The 25,114-nt window shown below is 40.8% G+C and overlaps 2 protein-coding genes across 4 annotated transcripts; one reads left to right on the top strand and one right to left on the bottom strand.

The window, feature by feature from the left end:
• Positions 1-19: 19 nt before the first annotated feature.
• Positions 20-10,028, top strand: ATP5MK (ATP synthase membrane subunit k). 3 transcript variants are annotated; one of them, XM_059661282.1, is made up of 4 exons: positions 20-159; positions 4,599-4,694; positions 4,785-4,877; positions 9,925-10,028. In XM_059661282.1, exons 2-3 carry the CDS (start codon positions 4,608-4,610, stop codon positions 4,872-4,874), a joined length of 177 nt encoding a protein of 58 aa, XP_059517265.1. In that variant the 5' UTR covers positions 20-159; positions 4,599-4,607; the 3' UTR covers positions 4,875-4,877; positions 9,925-10,028. The 3 variants fall into 3 exon arrangements, with proteins under 3 accessions (XP_059517265.1, XP_059517267.1, XP_059517268.1); XM_059661284.1 differs by having other exon boundaries at positions 32-163; XM_059661285.1 differs by lacking the exon at positions 20-159 and adding an exon at positions 681-819.
• TAF5 (TATA-box binding protein associated factor 5) lies at positions 10,013-24,357 on the bottom strand. Its single transcript, XM_059661278.1, is given in 14 exon segments — positions 10,013-11,065; positions 11,390-11,567; positions 11,756-11,933; positions 12,632-12,796; positions 14,085-14,214; positions 14,868-14,988; positions 16,183-16,318; positions 16,423-16,504; positions 16,507-16,554; positions 16,557-16,584; positions 17,336-17,482; positions 17,484-17,652; positions 20,886-21,123; positions 23,775-24,357. Coding segments are annotated over 14 exon segments (2,397 nt in total). The 5' UTR covers positions 24,334-24,357; the 3' UTR covers positions 10,013-10,847.
• Positions 24,358-25,114: the final 757 nt, after the last annotated feature.

Raw genomic sequence — 25,114 nt, 5'->3', positions numbered from 1 at the left:
AGCGGAAGACCGGGACTTCGAGCCATAGCCAATCGAGGCCTAAGGCTGAGTCGCTGAAGCCCGTGGAACGGGTGTGGGGGAGGCGCTTCTTCCGGCGGGCCGAGAGGTAGCTACGGACGTTGAAGGACACAGCCTGCGGAATTCGTGCTTTTTAGCGAGGTAGGTGTGCAGAGGAGCCTGGGCTCGGTCCTCGGGCTTCGGCTTGGCGGCGGCCTGGGGTCCGACCATTCCTAGTCCGGGAGCGCTGCGAGGTCTTCGCTTTGCGGGCCGAGGGCGGTGGGGGAATGGAAGAGGAGTTTGAGATCACGAGGCTTGGCGGTGCGAGGGGTCCGACGTGGGCTGGGCAGCCTCGGGGAGAGGCCAACGGACGCTACCAAGAGCTCCCGAAGGCCCTGAGATTGCGTGTTTCCGTTGAGAAAAATGAGGCCCGCAGGGAACCGAGTCCCCAAGGTCACACGGTGACGTAATATTGGAGGAGAACTTGAGAGCTTCTGACCCCAGCTCGGGCCGAGTTCATTTCTTTTCCTGTGGGCCTACTTGTGTCCACTGAGCTGTGCTGCGGCGGCGGGCCAGCCAGACCTCCGTCAGCTGCGCCGCGGCCTGTGTCAGGGCGGGCGAGCTGGCGAGTGGCGGAGCGGGGCCGGGCCCTTGCAGTTCTCCAGGGTTAGACTTGGGCTCCCGGATGCTCCATCAGCGGGAAGGCCTTTCCGAGGCGGTAACCAGACAGCAGTGCAAGAGCCTTGAAGTGCGGGAGGCTGGTTCTGGTGCTTGAGCGGCCCTCGCTCGTCTTTGCTTTGCTTTGCGATCTCACCATTGCAGGTAGGTGTCGGGTCAGAGAGAAAATAGGAGGATGGAAAAATAGAGAGTACCTAGGGCAGTGAGTCACCTTGGCCCTTTTCTGAAATGCTCATTGTGCAGGTGAAGGAGAAGGGCATGGAAGGACTAATTAACGCTTGATAGCTCTTATTCCCCAGTTAATTACAAACAAAAATGAAGACCCTGTTACTTAGACCTTCCCCGACTGCCATTTAACCAGTAGTACCATTATTCTTAGTGATTTTCTCCATTAATATGTCTTTATTAATGATTTTCTCCATTAATATGTCTTTATTAATGATTTTCTCCATTAATATGTCTTTCTAAACCTAAGTATTACTCGGAAGGAAAGCAAGTTTCAGTTCGATTATTCCACAAAGGTTTCTGACCTTTGCCCAAAAGTAACCAGCAGCTTGCCGAAGAGTGAGTGCAGAGTGTTTCCAGGCTTTGCTTCCGTTCTTTTTCTTTTCTTTTTTTTTTAATATTTTCATTGATTTCAGAGAGGAAGGAAGAGGGAGAGAGAGATAGAAACATCCATGATGAGAGAGAATCATGGACGGCTGCTTCCTGCAAGTCCCCCACTGGGGATCGAGCCCACAACCCGGGCATGTGCCCTTGACCGGAATCGAACCCGGGACCCTTCAGTTCCCAGGCCGACACTCTATCCACTGAGCCAAACCGGCCAGGGCTGCTCCTGTTCTTGATCTCACCAGCAACATCCATTTCTACTCTCTGCTCCATCTTAGCCTCTCAAACCCAGTCTTCCTTTCAAACCCAGATTAAATTGCAGTCCCGGTACCATGCTGTCCAGTCGGAATTAGTCCTCTGTGGACGATCACAAACATCAGACTTCGTCCCATATTATGTAGAGAGAATTTTAAAGCACCTTAAATTGTTTCAGTTGCAGACCACATCCTCCTAAAATCTTTTGTTAGGCACAGGTAGTGGGGGTTATCAGTTAATAATTTGACCAAGTTAAGTCCTTGTTTTCGGTAGGGTTTCTCCTGGAAACCTGCTTGATACTATAAGAATTCAAAAAAAAAATATGGAGGTGAATTTGGGGGGTGGGGTGGAGTATGCCTTTAATCAGTTTAGTAACATGAAACAATTAATATAAAAGCTTCACCATAAAGGTTTCTTTTAATGGAGATGTTCCTACTTGTGCTGCACAAGCCAAGGCCACGGAGGGGTCCTTCATTGCTCCAAGAACATTCTTCTTTTTTTTTTTTTTTTTTTAATTTTTATTATTTTGTTGTTGTTAATTCTCACCTTGGGATATTTTTCCTTTGATTTTTTTAGAGAGAGTGGAAGGGAGGGGGAGAGAGAGAAACATCGATGTGAGAGACATCCATTGGTTGCCTCCCCACGCGCCCCAACCTGGGCCAGGGATCAAGCCTGCAACCAAGGTACGTGCCCTTGACTGGAATTGAACCCAGGACCCTTCAGTCTTGAGGGCTGACACCCTACCCACTGAGCCAAAGGGTCTAGGGCTCCAAGAACGTTCTTGAAACAATTCAAAATTAAGGTCATTTGTCCAAATTTTTCATTGCCAATTCTGTCCACAAGAATGCCTCTGAAGGCCTTTAAATGGTAGACAGAAGCGTGCCGGTTTCCATAGCAATGACTTCGTCACAGATGTCTCCCTCTTCCATTTCATCAAGAGCCAGCGTAGCGCTGCCACTGCCTACCAATCTCGACCGGACCTCGACCGGCTCGTCTGTGTTGCCATCGACTCGGCGTGGCGTCGGTCGTGGTAGATAGGTGGTCATACATACGAATTTTCAAGTATTGTTCTGGCGACCTTTGGATGTGCCTTTGCTATTTTTATTATAAGAGAAATAGATGTATTTGTAAAATACATGGGTGCCATAGATACAACTCCTCTAAAAGTTTGCTATATATTTTTCTATTGTTTCCTGCTACTGCAGTGTTTTTCAAACTTTAACATACATCAGAAACACCTAGAAGGCTTATTAAAATGGATTGCTGGGCCCCAGAATTTCTGATTCAATAGGCTTGAGGTGTAGGGCCTGACAATTTGCATTTCTAACAAGTTTTCCAGTGATGTTGATGCTGCTGGCCTACAGATCAGACTTTGAGAAGCATTGACGTGCTCTATAATACAATATTCAGAAGTGGGATTTTTTTTTTTTAATTTAACTTACCTGGGGACATATTTGCATGTCAGTACGTAAATAAATAAAGATCTACACACATTGTATTTCCTCCAATGGAAACCATCATTTATCAATTTCTTGTAGGTGGACTTTTAGTTTTTCCAGTTTACTTTCATAAACAGTATTTCTGTCACCATTCTTCATCCATGTAGCATGTTTCCACTTTGTAATATTTCTAGAAGGGTAAATTCCTGGAGAACAAATGAACCAGCTAGATAAAAGGGTATACTAATTTTATAATTTTTTTAAAAATATATATTTTATTGATTTTTTACAGAGAGGAAGGGAGAGAGATAGAGAGTTAGAAACATCGATGAGAGAGAAACATCGATCAGCTGCCTCCTGCACATCTCCACTGGGGATGTGCCCGCAACCCAGGTACATGCCCTTGACCGGAATCAAACCTGGGACCCTTCAGTCCGCAGGCTGACGCTCTATCCACTGAGCAAAACCAGTTTCGGCTAATTTTATAATTTAATAGATAATGCAAAAATGCACTTTAGGAAGTTGTACCAGTTTACACTCTAGGTAACAAAGAAAATGTTTATTTTTCAACAATCTTACTACTGCTTATTATCATAATTTTATCTTTGCTAGTCTGCTAAATATGGCTTCATTTTACATTTCTTTGATCTTGAGGCTGATTATCTTTTTATGTTTTGCCCATTCTTTTTATTTTTTTAATATATTTTTATTGATTTCGGAGAGGAAGGGAGAGGGAGAGAGAGATAGAAACATCAATGATGAGAGGGAATCATTGGGGATCGAGCCTGCAATCCAGCATGTGCCCTTGACCAGAATCGAACCTGGGACTTTTCAGTCCGCAGGCCGACCATTCTATCCACTGAGCCAAACTGGCTAGGGCTGTTCTTTTGATTTCCTTGACCTAAGATGATTAAAATATTTGCCCATGTTTTTTAATCCTCACCCAAGGATATATTTATTGATTTTAGAGAGAGGAAGGGAGATAGAGAAAAAGAGAGAGAAAGAAAGAAAGAAAAAACAAACATTGATCGGTTCCCTCCGTTATGCATCCCAACCTGGAACCAAACCCACAACCTTTGTTTTACAGGACTATGCCGATGCTCCAACTAACAGCCACCTGGCCAGGGCTTGGTTTTCACTATTTACATTAAATCTTTTATCTATTGCTGTGTAAGAAATAAGGATTCCAGCTTCCCTACCACCATCAGCTACTATGTATCAACTCCATTTAGTAAATGATTTCTTAAAACAGATTAATTTTTTAAACTGATTAATTCCAACTACATTGTACCATGGTATTGATAGAGCTAGAATTGAAAACATCAAGCAATATATTGCATCAGAAGGTAGACTTAGAGACTATTCTTTTCCTATGCCTATGATTTGACATACATTCTGGAGTGTTGTGTAAAAGCAACCAAGGTAAAGTTCTCCTTCCAAAAGTTTCTCTTATCAGCGAGGCTTTTTTCACCATCTTTGCTAATCTATGTTGGGCAAGACATACGTAAAAATTTACAGTATTTATATGCAGTGACTTTCGATTTTTAAACTAAAAAAAAATATATTTTTAAAATTGCCTCCAAACCAATTTATTGTTGCCTTCTTTCTTTTTTTTTAAAGATTGAAATCATGGCAGGTCCAGAAGCTGATGCCCAATTCCAGTTCACTGGTATCAAAAAATATTTCAACTCTTATACTCTCACAGGTAGAATGAATGTAAGTATTAAAGATACCTTTAAGCAGTTATATATTAGAATTATATAAGTGTGACAGTATATCCTCTTTACTTCTTCCGTTCTTTTTCAGTGTGTAATGGCTACATATGGAAGCATTGCTTTGCTGATTTTATACTTCAAGTTAAGGTCCAAAAAAACTCCAGCTGTGAAAGCAACATGAAAAGTAAGGAATTGACATTTAAAAGTTTATAACTTAGCCATTTTGATATTACAGTATTTTTCCCTGGCTATAAAAGTAAATCATTGTCACGATGCAAAATTTATTACATACAAGAAAAAAATAAAGAGAAAAATATTACTCTTATTCCATTACCCTGACAATTTTAGTTGCCATTTTGGTTTAGCTCTTTTTTGTATATTTTATTTGGTTTCCATTGGCTATGACTACAGATTGAAGTAGGGTAAGGATTATAAATGTCTTATAATAGGTGTGTTCTCTATAATTTAATGCATAAGTGCTGTGGGTATATGATTTATTTTACAGAGGAAATGTGTCTCCTATTAGATTTTGTTTTAATATAAATAACATTACAATTAATAATGTAATGTTATTACATTACATATGAAGTCTACATCTATGATTGTTTCTTAGGCTGAAGTTTGTTTCTCAAAGAGTTCTGGGACATCCTGCTTTTTAAGAGGTTGTCTCTCTTGCCCCAGCCAAAGCTGAATAATATTAGTTTGGGGGTTTTGTTAATTTGTTGAGTAAAAATAATCTGTCTTTTTATGAAGCTGTACATTTTTTTTGTATTTGCTTACCATTTGTATTTTTCTTAACATTCTTTTTCATGTGCTTTTCTCATTTAATAATTGGGACTTTTGTCTTTGTGAAGACCTTATTTCTCTCATATAAACTCTATGTAATAATTATTAACCAACTTTTTAAATCAGTTGCAAATATATCTGGTTTTTTGCTAGTGTGCTAGTTTCAAGGTGTCCTTTAAGTCATTTTTTATTTTTCAATTAAAATTGACATATATAATATTGTATTTGTTTCAGGCATACACCCTAGGGATTGGACATTATATAACTCACTAAGTGATCATCCTAGGAATCCATACACTATACATAGTGATTAGAATATACTCCCTATGCAGTACTTTGCATCCCCGTGACTATTCTGTAACAACCACTTTGTACCTCTAATCCCTTCATCTTTTTCATCCCCCTTCCATCTGGCAAACATCAAAATGTTCTTCATATCTATGAGTCTGTTTCTGTTCCACTTTTTTACTTTGTTTTTTAGATTCAGTCATTGATATGTATTTATTGCCATTTTATTGTTCATATTTTTTATCTTTTTTAAAATTTCTTACAGAGGACTCCTTAACATATTATGTAATACTGATTCTGGTTTGGTGGTGAGGAACTACTTTAGCTTTTTCTTGCTGGAAAGCTCTTTATATATCCTTCAATTCTAAATGATAGCTTTGCTAGGTAGAGTAATCTTGGTTGTAGGTCTATGCTTTTCATCAATTTGAATATTTCTCTTTGTTTTTTGGGTTTATTTTGTTTGTTTGTTTGTTGTTGTTGTTAATCCTCACCCGAGGATATTTTTCCATTGATTTTTAGGGAGAGTGGAAGAGAGAGGGAAAGACAGAAACATCGATGTTAGAGAAACACATCGATTGGTTGCCTCTGACCAGAGCCAGGGCCAGGGCCTGAGGAGCCTGCAACCAAAGTATGTGCCCTTGACCGGGATCGAACCTGAGACCCTTTGGTCTACAGGCTGACGCTCTATCCACTGAGCCAAACTGGCTAGGGCTGAATATTTCTTGCCAATCCCTTCTGACCTGCAAAGTTTTTGTTGAGAAATCAGCTGAGCTCCCTTGTAGGTAACTACTTTTCTCTTGCTACTTTTAAGATTCTCTCGCTACTTTTAAGATTCTCCCTTTGTCTTTAACCTTTCGTATTTTAATTATGATGTGTCTTGGTATGTCTTGGTGTGGGCCTCTTTGGGTTCATCTTGTTTGGGACTCTGCACTTCCTGGACTTGTATGTGTATTTCCTTCACCAGGTTAGGGAATTTTTCTGTCATTATTTTTTCAAATAGGTTTTCAATCTCTCTTGTTCTCTTTCTTCCTATGGCACCCCCATGATGTGAATGTTGGTACACTTGAAGTTGTCCCAGAGGCTCCTTATAATGTCATTTTTTTGGATTCTACTTTATTTTTGCTGTTCTGATTGCATGTTTTTTGCTTCCTTATGTTTCAAATCACTGATTTATTTCTTGGCTTCATCTTCTCTATTGTAACTACCTGTAAATTACTCATTTCAGTTCATTTACCCTTCATTTCTAACTGGTACTTTTTTTTAAATATATTTTTTATTGATTTCAGAGAGGAAGGGAGAGGAAGACAGAGATAGAAACATCAATGATGAGAAAGAATCATTGATCAGCTGCCTCCTGCCTGCCCCACACTGGGGATCAAGCTCACAACCCCGGCATGTGCCTTGACTAGGAATCGAACCATGACCTCCTGGTTCATAGGTCAATGCTCAACCACTGAGCCACGCCGGCCAGGCTCTGGTTCTTTTTATTTCAGAGAGGAAAGGAAAGGGAGAGAGAGAGAGAAACATCAATGATGAGAGAGAATCATTGATCAGCTGCCTCCTGCACACCCCCCACTGGGGATTGAGCCCGCAACCCAGGCATGTGCCCTTGACCGGAATCGAACCTGGGACCCTTCAGTCCGCAGGCCAATGCTCTATCCAATGAGCCAAACCAGCTAAGGCCTGACTGGTTCTTTTTAATGGTTTCCATGCCCTTTTTTATGCTGTTGAAGTTCTAAGTTCATTGAACGTTGTTATAACCAGTATTTTGAACTCTGCATCTAATAGATTGCTTGTCTCCATTTTGTTTAGTTATTTTTCTGGAGTTTTGTTCTGTTCTTTCATTTGGGACACATTTCTTTGTTTTCTGATATTGGTAACTTCTTTGTATTTGTTTCTATGAATTAGGTAGAGCTGCTTCATAGAGAGGCCTTATGTACTAGGTGTTCTGCAGAATCCAGTGGCACAGCTTCCCCAATAACCCAAGCTGGGCACTCCAGGTGCACTCCCCTGTGCACTCCCCTGTGGGCTATGTACACCTTCCTGTTGTAGTTGAGCCTTCATTGCTGTTGGCACATCAATGGGAGGGACTTAACCTGCAGCCCAATCGTCTGCAAGGACTCGCTGCAACTACCAACCACCATGGAGGATTAGCTATGCTGGGACCCGCCCCACAGAGCAGGACTTACTTCAGTGGGGCTCTAGTTCCCACTGAGCCTGCCTCTTTTATTTATTCATTCATTCATTCATTCATTCATTCATTCATTCTTAATATATTTTTATTGACTTCAGAGAGGGAGAGGAAGAGAGATAGAAACATCAGTGGTGAGAGAGAATCATTGATCAGCTGCCTCCTACATGCTCCCTATTGGGGATTGAGCCCACAACCCAGGCATGTGCCCTTGACCAGAATTGAACCTGGGACCCTTCAGTCCACAGGCCAATGCTCTATCCACTGAGCCAAAACAAATAGGGCTGAGTCTGCCTCTTGAGTGTGTTGCTTGTGAAAGTGGTTGGGTGGTGCTTCCTCATGGTCTAAAGCTGCCCATTGGATGTGCTGAGTCTGGGGTCTTCAGAGAAGTGCAGGCCAAGGTCAGCCACTGCCTGTGTTCTGACTGCCACCTGTTTTCTGCCTGGGGCCACCTGGCATGAGTTGCAAAGTAATCTGCAAATGGTTATTTGTGTTGGTCTTGGAGGTGCCCAGGTGAGACCAAGCTGCAAACCAAGGGTGGCTACTGCTAGTGCTGGCTTGGGACCACTTAGTGAGAGGTACAGGGCACACTGAGGCCAGATGCTGCTCATTTGAGATATTTTAGCAAAGTCTGAAGCATGAGCCAAGACATGCCATTCGCAGGGAAGAGACCCTGGAAACAGCTTTGGTGGGCCTTCTAGTTGGGTAGGGCAGGTCTTGAGGAATCACCAGGGCAAGACAAACAGTGTGAGCCAGGTTGATGGAGACTCAGGTATGGTCCTCGTCTGCTGGCTTGGTTGGGGGAGGGCTCAGAAAAGGAACAATGGCCTCTGCCAGCTTTTTTCTGACAGAAAGTTGCCTCGCTCTCACCTTGATCCCGACAATTCATTTCCTCCCCATATGTCCCTGGTCTTTCAAGCTGCTGTCCTAGTACTGGAGTTCCGAGGGAGAGTCAGAGTAAATCCATGTGCAGGCCCTTTAAGAGCAACTGCTTGGCCTATCCTGTTAGCTCAATGGTTAGAGCGTTGGCTGGTGGACCAGGTTCGATTCTGGTCGAGGGCTTATACCTTGGTTGTAGGCTCCATCCCTGGGCCTGATTGGGGCGCATGGGGGAAGCAACCAATCAATGTCTTTCTCTCTCTCATACTGGTGTTTCTTTCTCTACTCCTCCCTTCCACTCTAAAAATCAGTGGAAAAAATATCAATTGAGGATTAAAAAAAGAGGAACTGCTCTTAATTCCTTAGTTGTAAGACTTTCATTTAGCTAGTTTTCAGATGGTTGTTCGGTAGTTTAGTTGTAATTTTGATGTGGTTGGTTTCAAATTTTTATATAAGCAGTTCTATCTTTTCCTTAAATCCCCATAGACTTCATTTGCTCCCAGCCCCCATGTACCTATGCTTGAGTGAATAAATATTTGTGTTGGCAATAAATGTGCAAAAAACCCAAAATCCAGATCTTTATCCAATGTAGCTTCCCACCGATTCCCTCTGCTCTTAAGAGCTTTTCTAATCTTTAGGAGATTGAATATCCCAGGATGCAAATGTAGTATTTTGCTCAATTTTCCATATTAGGTACCTCCTAACTCTGGGAGAGTAGTTGTAGCCCCATTATACAAATGGAGAAGCTGTCTCAGTTATTAAATAACAGATACCTAATAGATAACATACCTGTTTTCTACTGTTTAAAATGTTACTTTATATACTTGACTTTGCCAGTAGCCTACTTTTAGGATCATACTGAATTGTTGGCAGCTCTTTTGTTAAAGGTGGGGTGTTAGGTTAAATTGTATTAAGCTGAGATAAACCTTAATTTTGGGAGTTAGACTCCTTTGAAAATTTGATGTGAATTTGCATTCAATTTCAAGGGGTTTTGGTTCATGGATAGTCCTATACTGATAATTTGCTGAATGTCTTAAAAGTAGAATTGAACATGATTGCGTCTAAACTATTTTTGCTTTGTTTATAGGATTATAAACTGTACCTCATCTGTTAATTTCCCATGCCTGGAGAAGCTAATGTCAACTCATCATGTGATACTCAATTTGTACAATAAATTATGAACCTGGAAAAGCTGGTTGTCTTTATTTACAAGATATCAAAAATATAAAAACTGTACAAAATGCAACAAAGGCAAAAACTGGCAGTGACTTGGTCTGAATTTTAGTTTCCCAAAGCAAGGCTCAGTACTGGAGGTAAGCAACTGAAATGTCTGTCTGACTTCAAGTGTACAAGGTTGTGTATAGCCATTTTAGCTGAAGTAGAACATGGAAGCTAAATTTCTTCACCTGATTTCTAGAGTGGGTACACTCAGCATCTAACAGGTGTAAATTCAGATGTCAGTGGGTAGCTGTACTTCATCTAAATCCTAGAAATGAATTGTAGTTCGCCCTACCCAGTTACATACATTCCACTAGTCATAGCTACGCAAAAACGTTAGATCATTTAACATAATACTTGAGTGCCATACAGTAACTACATTTTTACAGCAGAAACAACATGCTCATAGAATTCTTCAGCTAAAATTCAAGATGGTATTATATTACTCAATTTGAATCTTGAAGCAGGATGAATTGTTGAAATCAATTGGGGGTTTTTCTAAACATAATAAATTAAAATAGCGTTTGAACAGAAAATGCATAGTTTCCACACATTCCAAAGCACCATAAATGTCCCCTCCACAAACATAATACCTCTTATTCAACTAAACAGAAATTAGTTAAATGCAGTTGCTATAGAAACGTGGAACTCTCCTGTTCAGATTTTCCAAGCAGCATACTTCCAGATCCATATAGACAAAACATTCTTTGTAGCTTAAATTAATCACTGAGGTATTTGCTTTTAGTCTCCCTTTTCAAACAGTAGCTTCCAAAGGTCTTTAATACCGATGGTTTATTGCGGACTATAAGCTCCTGCAGCTAGAACCAAGTTTCTTCGAGTAAAATGGAGATGTACAACTGGTGTTGATTTGGTCATATATGTTCCCAACAGTAACTCCTGTGAATTCTCAGGTAAATTTATATGCCCAGTGGCTGTAGTAAAGTCATCAGTTTCTAAATCTTCAAATGCTTTGACAGCATCCCATAACCGGACTGTATTATCCATTGAACCTAAGGGAAAGTCAAAGGAAACCATTTAGTAGCATCTGCCGTATTTAGCTTCTGACATTTTGCCAAGTACACTTTATGTATTTACTGTATATTTCTGGTGAAAAATCTAAATAAACCTGATTAACAACTCTGTTCCTTCTAAAGGAGCATTTCAAGCAGTTTAATGTGAGAGGTCAATATACATGTAGAGCGATACTGTGGAATCATGGCTAAGGAGAAGCAAAGCCTAAAGCAGCAGGACTTAATTTTGCAATTGTCAACACTCATTGTTTCCTGTTAACGCATCATTTACCCTTTACCACAAAGCCATTTCTAGTTATTTACCTGATGCCAAAATTTCACCATCTCTACTAAACCTAAGCGAACAGACTGTATCGGTGTGGCCTTTTAATTCTCCAACCATCAAACCATGTCCAATATCCCAAAGGAGTACTCTGCCATCTGTTGCTCCTGTAGCCAGGAATCTCCCATTGGGAGAAAATGTCAAGGAATGAATTGGTCCCTAGAAAAGAAGTTCATGGAAAGAATCAATAGTAGGGCTAAAAATACTTAGGGAAATAAGACAAAGAATTTTTAGTGTAGTGGTATAAATAGTATCTTTAGAATATATGTATCATTGGTCTGTTTTTAAAATACTTTTCTCAAAAGCAGCCTTGTGTGCTGGAATAATGAAGGTGTACGTAAAAATACCTTGTGTCCAGTGAAGATCCTTACACAGTTCCCATTCAAGACATCCCAGAGCCGCACAGTTCTGTCTGCAGAGCCCGTAGCAACATAATTAGAATTTGGATGGAATCTGGTACAATTTACATCAGCAAGATGGCCAGCAAATATCCTTAAAGGCTGATAGTGGTCTGTGGCCCAGAGCCTTTTTAAAAATTTATTAAAAGCAAAAGATGATAATTAGTTAACTACGAAATACCACAATTATCCAAAGTAAATACCCATGTGAAATGTTAGTTCCAAATGAGTCCCTCTCACCTGAAGGAAAGACGGAATGATTGAGACTAGCATTCTTAAGAAAAATGAAGTTGATCTGGTACAAACATTATATAATTTTATAATTGAGTCCTCTCCTCTTCCTGCTCCCCCTCCACCCTTCTATTCCATCCAACTCCTAGTCTAACCCATAGGAAAGCTTTAGCCACCACAAAGTTTCTAACCTGATCTACTTCATCCTGAACTTTTAAGGAGATGACAGGGAAACAGGTGCTACAGTAGTAGTGAAAGACAAGGTTAAACAGCTAATTTTAAAAAAGAGAAAGTGAAAAATATATTTTAAAAACTACCTAAAAAAAGTTGTAAACAGCTGATGATAGGCAGGGAAGGTGTGTTAATAAGCTAACTTGAGGAAGAAAAAGGACTTAAAACTCTTCATATAGATATATAGAATATTAATACTCTTCCCAAATTCATTTTCAAATAAGGAGCTATAAATGCTGACATTCTCAAAAAGTTGATCCGGAATAATAGAAGTGAAAATGAGTTTGGCTGGAGTTTGTAATTCCCAACAAGAAACCATTCTGTTCTTGAATAAACCCAGTTATAAGACCGTAATGTACTTACCGAGCTACTCGGTCATGGCCCCCAGATACAAAATAATATCCATATGGAGAAAACTGTGTGTCCCAAACTGGATAGTTGTGTCCTTTATATCCCACCAAGCAAGTAAATGTTTGAAGACTCCACAATCTAACAGTTCCATCCTCTGAAGAGGAAAGCAGATAGTTCCTGAGAGAAGAGAATATATTTGATTCCCAGAATAACTTAGTTACCTGTCCAGTTTCTGTACATTTTAATATCTATATATAAAAGGCTAATATGCAAAGTGTCCCCGCAGGAGTTTGACCAGGAGTTCTATCACTCGCTATGATATGCACTGACCCCCAGGGGGCGGTGCAGAACAAAGAAAGGCCCCGGCTGGCAGCCTGGGAAGGGAGGCCCCAGCCAGCAGCCAGAAGGCCCCAATCAGCCCTGATCACCAGCCAGCCGTAGGCACCCTACCCATGCACAAACTTCGTGTACTGGGCCTCTAGTATTAAATATGCTGACATGCTACATCTTATTTCTAATTTATACATGGTATTCACAGTAGGTATAAGTACTAAACAAACTAATGTTAGCCGTGATATTCCACAACTGAGCACCTACAGAATGAAATTTATTTTTTTTAAAAACTCAGTTTTTGATTTTAAAATAAAAATGCTATTTTCCTATCCTGTGTGAGTTTTAAAAAAATTTAAAAGGAATTATCTTTTTGACACACAGGCAAATACAAAAACACTAGGCACGTGAGTAATCATCTACCTTTTTTAGGGATAAATACAAAAGCTTAACTATTCCAAGTATTATGGTTTTGGCAGAAATCAAAAGTTTCTCTCAAGTAAAAATGTATCCCTCAAGTAAAAATGTGTCATCCTGCTAAACTCTATCAAACAACAAAAACCTCATTCTCAAAGGCTCATAAAGATGAAAATCGTGATGGATTAAAAGCTAATATCTATCCAAGTAAGATACAGATGGTATGAATACAACATACCCTTCCATTTCTATGGAATGTCAGATCATGAGAAATAAGCAAATACCTATTTGTGGGTTACAAATTTCCTTTTCAGTATTCTTAGTCCTTTTGATTGTATAAAGATATAAATCTTCAATTAATAGCTAACAAGCCTTTAATCTCAAGAATCTTATAAATTTAGAGATGATGGAAGACAGCATTAGCCACAAACCCAAAGTAGGAACCCAAAGAAGCAATTCAAATTAAGGGTTATACTAAACTAAAACTAATTTTTAAAACCAGCAAACCCTGAAGTCTATAAATTTGGGTATACATTAAGTTGCTATCTTTTACAGCCAAGATGAATTAGCAAATGGCAAGATCTAAAAGATAATGATTGACAGGCAACCATAAGATTTTTCTAACAGAAAATTTCCTAACATTTGTAAGTTTCCAGTAAACTTTTATATAATTTCAATATAATACAGCAGTACTTAATTTTTACTGTTTATACTTTACCTATCTGGACTGAAGCTGGCTCCATAGACAGGCCCACTGTGACCATACAAAATCTTTAATTCGCTTGCTGTTTTCTCATCCATGATTCTTTCTAAGACATCATCTGATTCTTTGTCTATGAGGCTAAGATCTAAAATGGTCCAGAAATACTGATTTTTAAAAGTACATTCATTAAAACATTTTAAGGAAATCACTTTATAGTTAAGAAGAACATTTGAACAGTTCTTCTGGCATACCACCCACTGTGCTAATGCCTCTAAATTAGGTGATACTATTCCAGTATATAGCAGAGGAAACTCAAGTTCAGAAGAGTTAATAATTTGCCAGAGTGCACATAGCTATTCAATGTTGGATCTATGACTGAAACTCAAGTTATCCACTATATCACAATGTTTCACAAAAATGAAAGCTATGGAAAAATTATTAAAAATGTATTACCTTGTTTAATAGGATAGCAAAGAACTCTTTAAAATGAAATCCTGATTTTTTTTTGATTTTTTTTTTTTTTTTAGGGAAAATGTCAGATTTTTAACCTTAAGTTTTCTAGCATATTCCCCTCATTCTACAAAGGAAAAAATTGAGGCCCAGAGAAATTAAACCAGTCAAGTACTCCAGTCTCCTGATTGCCACTCCAATGCACTTATCACTATTGGGAAATGGTAGCATTTTGAGTTAATGTAAAATCAAGTGACAGCTAAGATCACAATCTCTGGTGTATATTCCATGGGAATCAAGACTGGTGTAAACTAAGAGTTCACCACCTGACAGGTTCATCTCAGTTACCTGCTGCTTGTTTGACACTACGAAGCTTTTTGGGAGTCACAGACCACACTCTGACAGTTGAATCTGCAAAACCTCCAGCAATCAAACTAGAATCATCAGTGACATCCACTGCAGTAAGGCCCTGCCAAGGGAAAAAAAAGGCTTTATACTAAACAATACTGTTTTAGGGAGGCGAAAATTACAGTCACACCTTAGAGAATAAATAGTAATAACTACTGCCCTGGCCAGTGTGGCAGTTGGTTGTGCATCATCCTGTACACTGAAAGGTTGCTATTTTGATTGCTGGTCAGGCTTCTGCCCAGGTTTCGGGCTTAATCCCCAGTAAGGGGCCTGCAGAAGGCACCAGTCAATGTTTCATTCTCACATTGATGTTTCTCTCTCTCCCTAAAAATCAATTTTAAAATCTTTAAAAAATAATAATGATAGCTATTTTTCTCATATAAAAGATCATTTGAGATTCCATTCTCCTATGAAACCAACTGTCTGAAATCACTTACTTTTAGAACAGTGGTTCTCAACCTTCCTAATGCCATGGCCCTTTAATACAGTTCCTCATGTTGTGGTGACCCCCAACCATAAAATTATTTTTGTTGCTACTTCATAACTGTAATTTTGCTACTGTTATGAATTGTAATGTAAATATCTGATATGCAGGATGTATTTTCATTGTTACAAATTGAACATAATGAAAGCATAGTGATTAATTACAAAAACAATATGTAATTATATATATGTTTTCCGATGGTCTTAGGCGACGCCTGTGAAAGGGTCATTCGACCCCCAAAGGGGTTGCGACCCACAGGTTGGCGACCCACAGGTTGAGAACTGCTGTTTTAGAACATGCCATCATTTACCCCTTTTTGCCCTCCAAATTTGGCGTATGATATGAAGCAAATGTTAATCATTTTTGCATTTTACTAAATATATCCTCAGCAGCCTATTTTAAAGAATCTCTATAGAGACATGTGAAATTCTTAAAAAACACTAAGTTTATGTAAGTACTTAAATCAAATTCAATAGAGATGAACTAGTTCCCTCTTCCTGAAAGGCTAGCAGAAGAATTCTGATCACTGAAACCAGGGGCACATGTACGCAGGATTCTCGTGTCTACAAGTTGCTAAAGTTCTTTTAAACATTGCCTTCTATCTATTCCTAGCAGTGTCCAACTCTCCTTTCTTAATAGGTGTCTTTAAACTGTATTTGTATCAAGAATTTAAATAATAAAACTCCATTTTAATTAACACATTTCTTTTAATAGTATATTACCATTTTTACATGATTTTCCAGGAAGAAACTGCCCTATTATTTTACCAACCTGGTAAGCATTGAGGAATGTATAGAAACAAATGGAAGGTAAACAGTCTGGCCCAAGGCGCACGCGTTTGGTGGTTTCTTTCATATTCATTATCTTATCCAACTTATCTGAATCTTTCAACTCAGGAAGAGGGATTCTATGAAAGAAAAACAGACTGAAAATTACTCTATTAAGAAACCAGAACCCTGTAAAGCATATCAACTTATACTTTCACACATGTTCCTGAGGTTTTTTCCTCACCTGTTTTGAGGTGGAGCATTGGGATCCTGTTTTTTGCTTTTGGATCCAATACTATCTTTTTTAGGCTTCTTCTTTTTAGGTTTCCTTCCTCATTTTCTCCTTCTTCATCCTCATCATCCAAAGGCACTTCAATTCTGGCTCTTTTAATAAACCAAAAAATACCTACAAATCAAAAGAGCCAACATTTTAAAAATTATTTTTTGTTCATTAATACATCCTTTTCGTATCTTGACAAGATGAATCACAACTACAAATGTAGTACTTTATACCCTGAAGCAGATTCTGTACTTATCAACCCAATAGCCAATTTCCCGAACATCTTCCTTACTAACAGAACCCTGATTTGTTGGAGCAGCAATATGATCAGTTAAATAATTTCTGTTCCTGGGCTCCCATGCAGCTAGGAATGGCCATATAATGTCAATCCTGGCCAACAAATATGCACACAAATATGCAGGGTAGAGTTTTAGAAAAAATACTATTTCCTGATTAAAAAAGAAAGAGAGAGATTCAGCAGGGATATGCCTTTTGCCCCCGCCCCTCCCGCCGCCTTCCTGGAATGCAGCTGCAAGGCTGGAGCTCCAATAGCCATCTGTGAGCACAAAGAAGAGAGTTACATTTTAAAGATGGTGAAGCAGAAACTAGGAGCCAGGGTCCTTAATGGCGCGTGGAGCCCTCATGCCAGCCCAGGAGGGCTTTCCTCTGTAATTATCATTTTATGTGAGAGAAACACCCTTAATTGTTTCAGCCTTTACAGTCAGGGTTCTGTTAAATGCAACCATTCCCCAATTCCTCAAAAAACTTAGTAATAGTGTAAAATAAATCCCAAACTAGCTGTAAGAAAAATGTGTAGATGGAAATGCTACAATTTTTCATAATCTGTATTATATAGTTCTTAGGTTTATTCCCATACCTTGGATTTGTTTGCCTCTCGTTTAGCCTCTCCTGCCAAACTTCCCACCATCGCATCTATCTGTTGCTTACTACGCGGCATCCCATCAAAGATGTCAATGTAGAGGTGCTCCTGAACTATGTTCCATATCTGATTGTTCTGTTTCTCCCTGAAGATGCCTCTTCAAGAGTTGGTACGAGTCACGGGAAATACGCAGAACAAATTTACTTGTTCGAAAATCCAACATGGTCTCATTCCCTTTCATGTGTTCCTTTTTGGTAAGACTAGATAATACTCGTAGGTCATCTTGGTAATAACATTCCTGATCTCCATGGAACCTGTTTCAGTGATTTTAAAAAGTCATTTTTCAATGTAATCATTAAGGGATCTGCCTCTCCCCATATATTTATAAACATACCAGAATATACTCAACGTGTCTGAATAATCCTGGGCTGTAGGATCAGAAGTGACTTATTTCAAAATTACATTTCAGTTTCTGAATTCATTCTAAAAATTACTAATTTAACTCTCTAATGAAATGTATCATACCATAAACATTTTAAGAGAATTTGAAATAAATAAAAAGTGAATAAATGTTAAGATATCCACCATTGGTAGATAAGTCTCTTCTGAATGCCACCATTGGTAGACATTTAAAAATGTTAGAATCTTTGCTTTACTAAATTTTATGTTCTCTTAAAAACCCACTTTAAAAAATTTCTTTATGAAAAATTTCAAAAATATACAGAAGTAGAAATTAGTATAATGAATTCAATGAACCTATCATCCAGCCTTTCAACAATAATCAATGAATGGCTTTCTCATAAAACCCTCCATTTTTAATGATTTCTTATATTCTTAATACGAGACATATTTGTTAAACATCAGTACTTTAATAATATGACTATAGAACAAACGATGTCAAAGAACGAGCACTTCCATTTACTCCCCATTATCAAAGCAATTAAATAAAGCCTATAGCTTTGGTAACAACTAGTAAATTTAAATGTATTTTTGTTTATACAAATCTTTATTTTCCTAATAAAGTAAAATTAAAGAACATATATTTGGCATTCACTAAGCAGCAAGCAATGCAAAAACATTTAGAAAACAATGAACATAAGATATCATGACCCTAGCTGAGATAGACACATATTCAAAAGATTCCTAAACTGGTTGTTACCTGTGTTACCCTATTATGACTCATCAAGACATGAACTAAGGGTTCTAAAATTTAAATGAAAATAAAAATCTCAGCCTCTTAGTGATTGTATCAGTCACTGTTCATAACCTCATCTGAGCATTGGATCCAGGGAAGGGCTGAGATTGTAACAAGGAGATAGGGAGTACCCTAGGATATTCCAGCTTCCTATGTGAGATTGCTATACCATGAGAAAGGAAGAGGTTTATTGATGACAATACTGTAAGAAAAATGAGCTTAGGGTAGGAGTCCTATCACCATCAGCCTTGCTTAATTGTTTTTCCAAAAAAACTGAACTACGAACATTTGCTTTATGTCTTCTACTAGCACTGTGGAATAATGAATGACTATAATGGCGTAGAAGCCAAGAGTCCCGAGTTTTATTATTTCTCTATTACCACTACCTGTGTTATCTAACAAGTCCTGGCTTGTAGGTCTATTGCTTGTACTAAAGAGCTCTCATTCAAACTTTTGAGTATTGCCTCCTTTTTTTTTCTTTTTCTAAATGAAAACCTTTAGAAGATTTCAGTCAAGCTGCAGGATTCTCATATCACTGCCTCCTTTCTTAAACATTTCTTTTCTTTGGCTTCTATAACTCAACACTCTCCTGGTTTTCTTCCTACTTCTCTGGCCTCTCCTTTTATCTCTTCTACTTGGCCATCTCTTCTACTTCTTTTATATTTCTTCTACTCCCAATGTCAGAGATCCTCAAGGCTCGGACCTAGCCCTCTGATTTATTTCATACCCCTCCCAGACATTCTCATCCATATCCATCAATATTACACAAATTCCAATTTATGGTTCTAGTCCCTACCTCTCCTCTAAGCTCTAAAGGCTTATATATCATCCACCTATTAACTTGACATCCCTTAAAAAGTCAAAGGCATAGTCAAATCTGAACTCAAGTCTTTTCCACAACCTGACAAACCCTTAGGAAAGTCATGGAAGGGAATTCTCTATCTCAGTGAAGGGCACCCCTATCCATCTGGGGGAGCCAGAAACCTAGGGGTTATCAATAATATCTTCATCTCCTTCACCTCCATATCCAATCCATCACCAAGTGCCTTACCAATATGTCCACCCCCTTTCACCAATACTACTACACCCTAGTCCAGTGTTTCTCAACAAGTATGCTCCTGGCACTTGGGACAGAACAACTCTCTGCTAAGTGGGATTACCTGCACGTATTAGAACATAAGTCACCTGCTCCTCCCCCCTAGTCACTATGACCACCCAAAACACCTCCACACATTTTCCCAGTTGAGAAACACTACAATATCCTCCAAAACTGGTCAATCTATAGACACTCTGTACCCCCACCATCTGTTTTCCCCAATGCATATAGGTCCTTTCAAAATGCAAATCTAATAATGACATGATCCTTCAATGACTTCTTTAGCAGAGATGCCTCACTGTCTCCAAATATCCATTTTTCTTTCTCCCTCCACACTAGAACACCTGAATGGAACACATGTTGACCTAGCATAGTGACACCTAGGTAAAGAGCAAGCACATTTCCTACCTCTCTTGTAGATAGGTGTGACCGTTGAACTAATGACATAAAAAAAGGAAGAAGTGCAATTGCTTAGAACCATCCTGTGCCACAGGTGGAAGCTGCATGACAGGGATGGTAGAGCAACAACATTGAGAATGCCCAGATCCTTGCTAATCAAGGACTCCATACCAGCCCTAGACTGCCTAACTCATAAGAGAAAGAAATAAGCTTTTATCATATTTAAGCCTCTATTTTGTTTGGGTTTTCAGTCACTCTCAGTCTAATTTAATCCTAACATAGCTTCCTGTTCTCTTGGGGTATTTTATGTCTGCCAGTATGTTCAAGTTTTCAATGAATTTCAGCCAGATCTACTTCTATACAATACAATCCCCTACTGCTCTTAGAATAAACAAAGATCTTCAACCTGGCCCAAGAACCTGCCTATTCCAGCCGGTAACCAACTGTCCAGTTTCATGTTGTACCACTCACCACTCCATACTCTTTAGCCACACTGCCCTTCTTTCATCTACCATGATATCTACTGCCGCAGAGCATAGCTTTCACACATGTGTTTCCCTTCTCTTCATCTAGTTAACTCCTATCAAATCTTCAGATCTTACCTCTGGGAGCATCACTTCCTCTGGGAGCCTTCCATGACTTTCCTAACTAGATCAAACCCCCCTATTTTAGGCTGTCATAGCACCAGGTACCTCTCCTTCATAAAGTACTTTTTGAGTTGCAATCTAACATTTACCAGTATGTAATCACAGGTGAGTATATACATTATTTATATATATGTATGTGTACACACACACACACACACACACACACACACACACGGTGTACATATATAATATATATTAAAATTCACATACTTCTCAAAGAATGATTTTGCTTCATTCTCATGTTGATTGTAGACTAGTTCCAAGTACATGTGTACAAACAGAGGATAAAAGAGTTGGGATAGCTCTGCCCGATGGCAGTCCAAGGAACATTCAATGAAGTGTTTCAGTCCACTGTAGTATTCTTCATACATTGTGGGGTCTCCTTGCTGACTGTAAGCTGACAGCACAGCACTGACATCTGGCTGGTCTTCCACAGCTACACTTCCAACTGTTTAAAAAAAACAAAAAACAGCTTTCAAAAAATAACCTAATATATACCAAATGTCTAGGACTATTTGGCTAAGGTCCAGAGGTGACTAATGTTTGTCTCACTCTCCTCTCAAACTCTTTCCCCCAACACAATCACATAATCCTTTAATGCAGCGGTTCTCAACCTGTGGGTCGCGACCCCTTTGGCGGTCGAACGACCCTTTCACAGGGGTCGCCTAAGACCATCCTGCATATCAGATATTTACATTACGATTCATAACAGTAGGCAACATTACAGTTATGAAGTAGCAACGAAAATAATTTTATGGTTGGGGGTCACAACATGAGGAACTGTATTTAAAGGGCCAGAATGTTGAGAACCACTGTTTTAATGGGATTTTTACTGTTTCAGTCACCCATCCAAAAATCCTTCCGCTTGTTCATATCTTAAAACAGAATTTTTTCTTTCTTTCTTTCTTTCTTTTTTTTTTTTTTTTTTTTTTGAGAATACATTTTTTAAAGCTGGGGACAGTGAAGGAAGGGCTTACGACAGAAGAAGCAACAGGAGGGAGCCTAGGCCAGGCTGCTTTGGCTTACTGAAGAGTGAGAGAAAAGGGGGCCTTGGGGCAGGTTCAGGGGGTTAGCCCTGGATGAGCTGCCACTGCCCATTGCTCCCCTGGTTGCAAGTCTCATGAGGACCTTAGGAGAATTTAGGAGATGCACGCCTGTGGGGGAAGAAGAGGGGAAAGAGAAAGGCATGGCTGTGGTCCTAAAAGAGTGTACCAAAACAAAATTTTCAGTACTGTGTAACTTTCTTTGTAACATCCTATGCTGTGTTAGCTTCATATGTATACATCTCTCACTCCTGTAAGCATTTTAAGGGTGGGAAGGACATGCCTTATTTACATCTCCGAAAGATATACCTAAAACAATTTCCAGAACCACCATTTCAAGGCAGAAAACATGAGTATCTATATATGTAAAAGCCAAGTGGCCTGAATGATAGAACCACCGGCACAACCGGTCACTATGATGCACACTGCAGGGGCCAACGAGCCTGATTGGGGCCCTGATCGGCCCCTCCCAACATCCTGTGGCCCCTCCCCCTAGCCAGCTGCCCCCATCAGCCCCCCAACCCCAATCAGGGGTGGGGCCCTCAGGCCAAGCTCCTCCATCCCTTCCCCGCACCCCCCCCACTGGCCCGCCCCAATTGGCCCCCATTGGGGCGGGTGGCCAGACCCCACCCATGCACGAATTTGTGCACCAGCCTCTAGTTCATTTATAATATAGCAGTACCAAGTAATGATTGAATCAGTTTGTTGGAAATTTTTAAGTTGCAATTAAAGTACTGTTATGCTGTTTACTGCACAAATGATATAAATTCTTTTGGTTACTCTGATGGCCTTTTCTTTTCCTCCATACCGGTTGGTTTCCGAGTTATGATCTAAAATATAGGTCAAGTTTCTGAAGAGATGAGAGATTGTAACAAAATGACCAACAACATAATTCACCCATCAGATAGTTCACTCACAAAATTCAGCATTCTGAAAAAATTCCTCTCATTCATACTTTTGCACATTTCCATTTATGGATCACAATGCTATGTGTTCATACTTCACTTCTGGCCATGCTGCAACGATTAGGTCTCACAAACAGAGATTAATCTGGCTAGAAGCTCTGCAATGGATAATTTAATTCAACAAACATCTATTATGGGCTCCGGATCACTTCTGAGACCTTACGCTGCATGTGAGGTTTCCTGCATGAACGCTGTAAAAGCAGTTGCTGGGGAAAGGAAGGGGGCCCTCGGGTGCCAGGCATGGATATCTGGGCATAAACTTTTCAATGCCAGTCATTTTTACATACATTATAGCGGAGCCTCACAATAACCCACTTAACAGAGGGGGACACTCAACCTTAGGAAGAATAACTGTTTCCGCATCCATCACACAAGTAAAGCAGCAGAGGCACCACCTGAACCCAGTCTGTCCGACGCCTGTTCCTAAACGAATGGTTCTCAAACTTTCCCATACATCAATACCCCCTGGAAGCATCCATTCAAAAACTGCAGCTTCCCAGATCCACTACGTCTGAATCTGCATTCCCCAAAAGACTTAAAACTCGTGGAAGTTAACCTATATTTTGAAGAAGAAGAAAAAAAACGCTGGCTACACTGTGTTCCATCGCTCCCTGGCTGTGTAGTCCGGAGCAGGTCCCTCGGCTTTTCTGTTTGCTCGTCTCTAAAGCAGAGATACATGCACACCTTTACCGTGGAACTGAGAATGAAGATACAGAACCTACATATGTATGGTCCCTAACGCACGCTGGCATAGAACTGTACAGATACTGTCAGTGTTTATGCGGACCTGCCCAGGGCGCGAGCCCACATCAGAGGAAAGGGACCAAAAACCTGAAGGTCCCCGCTCCCGCGCGCACCTTCCCCGCGCGCCCCTCCGCGCCGCAGCCCGCAGCCTCCGGTGAAACTGACAGCTCCGCCGAGAGGGTTTGACTGCGCAGCCGGCGCGCTGGAGAAAGGGGCGGGCGTGCGGCCCTAGAGGCGGGCCCAGGAAATTCAAAACAAGCCCGCAGAGGTGCAGGCCCGCCATCCCCGGCGTTCCCGGCTAGCTCCCCTCCGTGCCGGCGCTGCGTCCCCGGGACCCGGCGGCTCACCTTTCCCCGGAGCCGCAGGACAGGTCGCTGAGCCCGAGACGGCGGCAGCGCCCGAAGCGCCGGTGCCCGGAGGGTCGGGGGCCGCAGGGCCGGGAGCCGAGGCGGCGACCCGGCTGAGAAGCGCGCTGGCCGCCTCGGCGCCCGCGCCGTCCGCCTCTCCCGGCGCGCCGGAGCCCGCCGCTGCCTCCTCCAGCAGCCGGGCCTCGCGGCGCAGCGCCTCTTCGGCCTCGCGAAGGTTGCTCTGCCGCAGAAACTGCAGCACGGCCAGCAGAGTCTGTCGGTCGTGGGGAGCGCCGGCCTCCGGAGCGGCGGCGGGCACCGGGGCCGCCCCCGCCGGGGCAACGGCAGAGACAGCCACCGAAGGTTTGGGGGTCCCACCATCCCCGCCGGCTGACGACGCCGCCGCAGCGTTCCCGCCGCCACCATTGGGACCGTTATTGGTGGTGCCGCCGACACCCTCGCCAGCGCCGTCCCCCGCCTGAGGAGGTAGCAGCGTCGGCGGTCCCTCAGCCTCTAACTTGACCGCCACCTCCGTCTGCTCCTCCGCCAGCGCCGCCATCTTGCGGCTGAGCCACCTTGTGCCGTCAAGTGTGATTGAGTTTTCGCCACATGGAGGGCGGGGAGACGCATTTTACGACACCTTTGGAGGGCAATTTACGGCAGTGGGCGGGGCTAGAAAGCGGGAGTAAAGGAATTCGAGCGAGAGCAACTTTCAAAAAGTGAGTGACAGAGAGGCAGGAAGTTGGAGCTGGCTACCTCCTATTGCATTTGCCTGAAAATAATTACCATTTATTGCAGAACAGCTATATTCAGGCATAGTAGTGGACGGTTTACACTATATGACCTTAAATTGAACAATTTTACAAGGTACTATTATTCTCACTTTACATATGGCTCCACTGAGACCCAAAGAAGTTACATAACTTGCTAAAATCACGCAAGAAGAAAGTGTCAATTTTCGAATCCAGGTCTTTAACGCAAAAGCATATACCATTTGCCAGAAGGAAGCTGCTGAGATACTGGTAAATGTTTTATATTTTTATCTGGGTGGTGGTTACTTCCCCCCCCCCCCCGTTTTTACTTCAGTAAAAATTAATCAAGCTGCACACCTAAGCTTTGTGAACTTTATAGCACATGATATATTTCAAAAAAAAGTTTTAAGTACCTAATTTAAAACTGTGACTGTGAAATGTGTACATTCTGTATTCGTGCTATGTTTTTCATTATTACAATTTGTAAAATTTCTATAGTTTACTTGTAAATTTTAAAATAGTATATGCCATTTTGCAGTGTGCTTCTCTAGGTTATAAAACCCTGCTGCATATTTTATCTGACTTGAA

This window comes from Myotis daubentonii, chromosome 13 (genome assembly GCF_963259705.1).
Source record: "Myotis daubentonii chromosome 13, mMyoDau2.1, whole genome shotgun sequence".
NCBI lineage: Eukaryota > Metazoa > Chordata > Mammalia > Chiroptera > Vespertilionidae > Myotis > Myotis daubentonii.
This window is presented reverse-complemented; position numbering and strand designations above follow the sequence as displayed.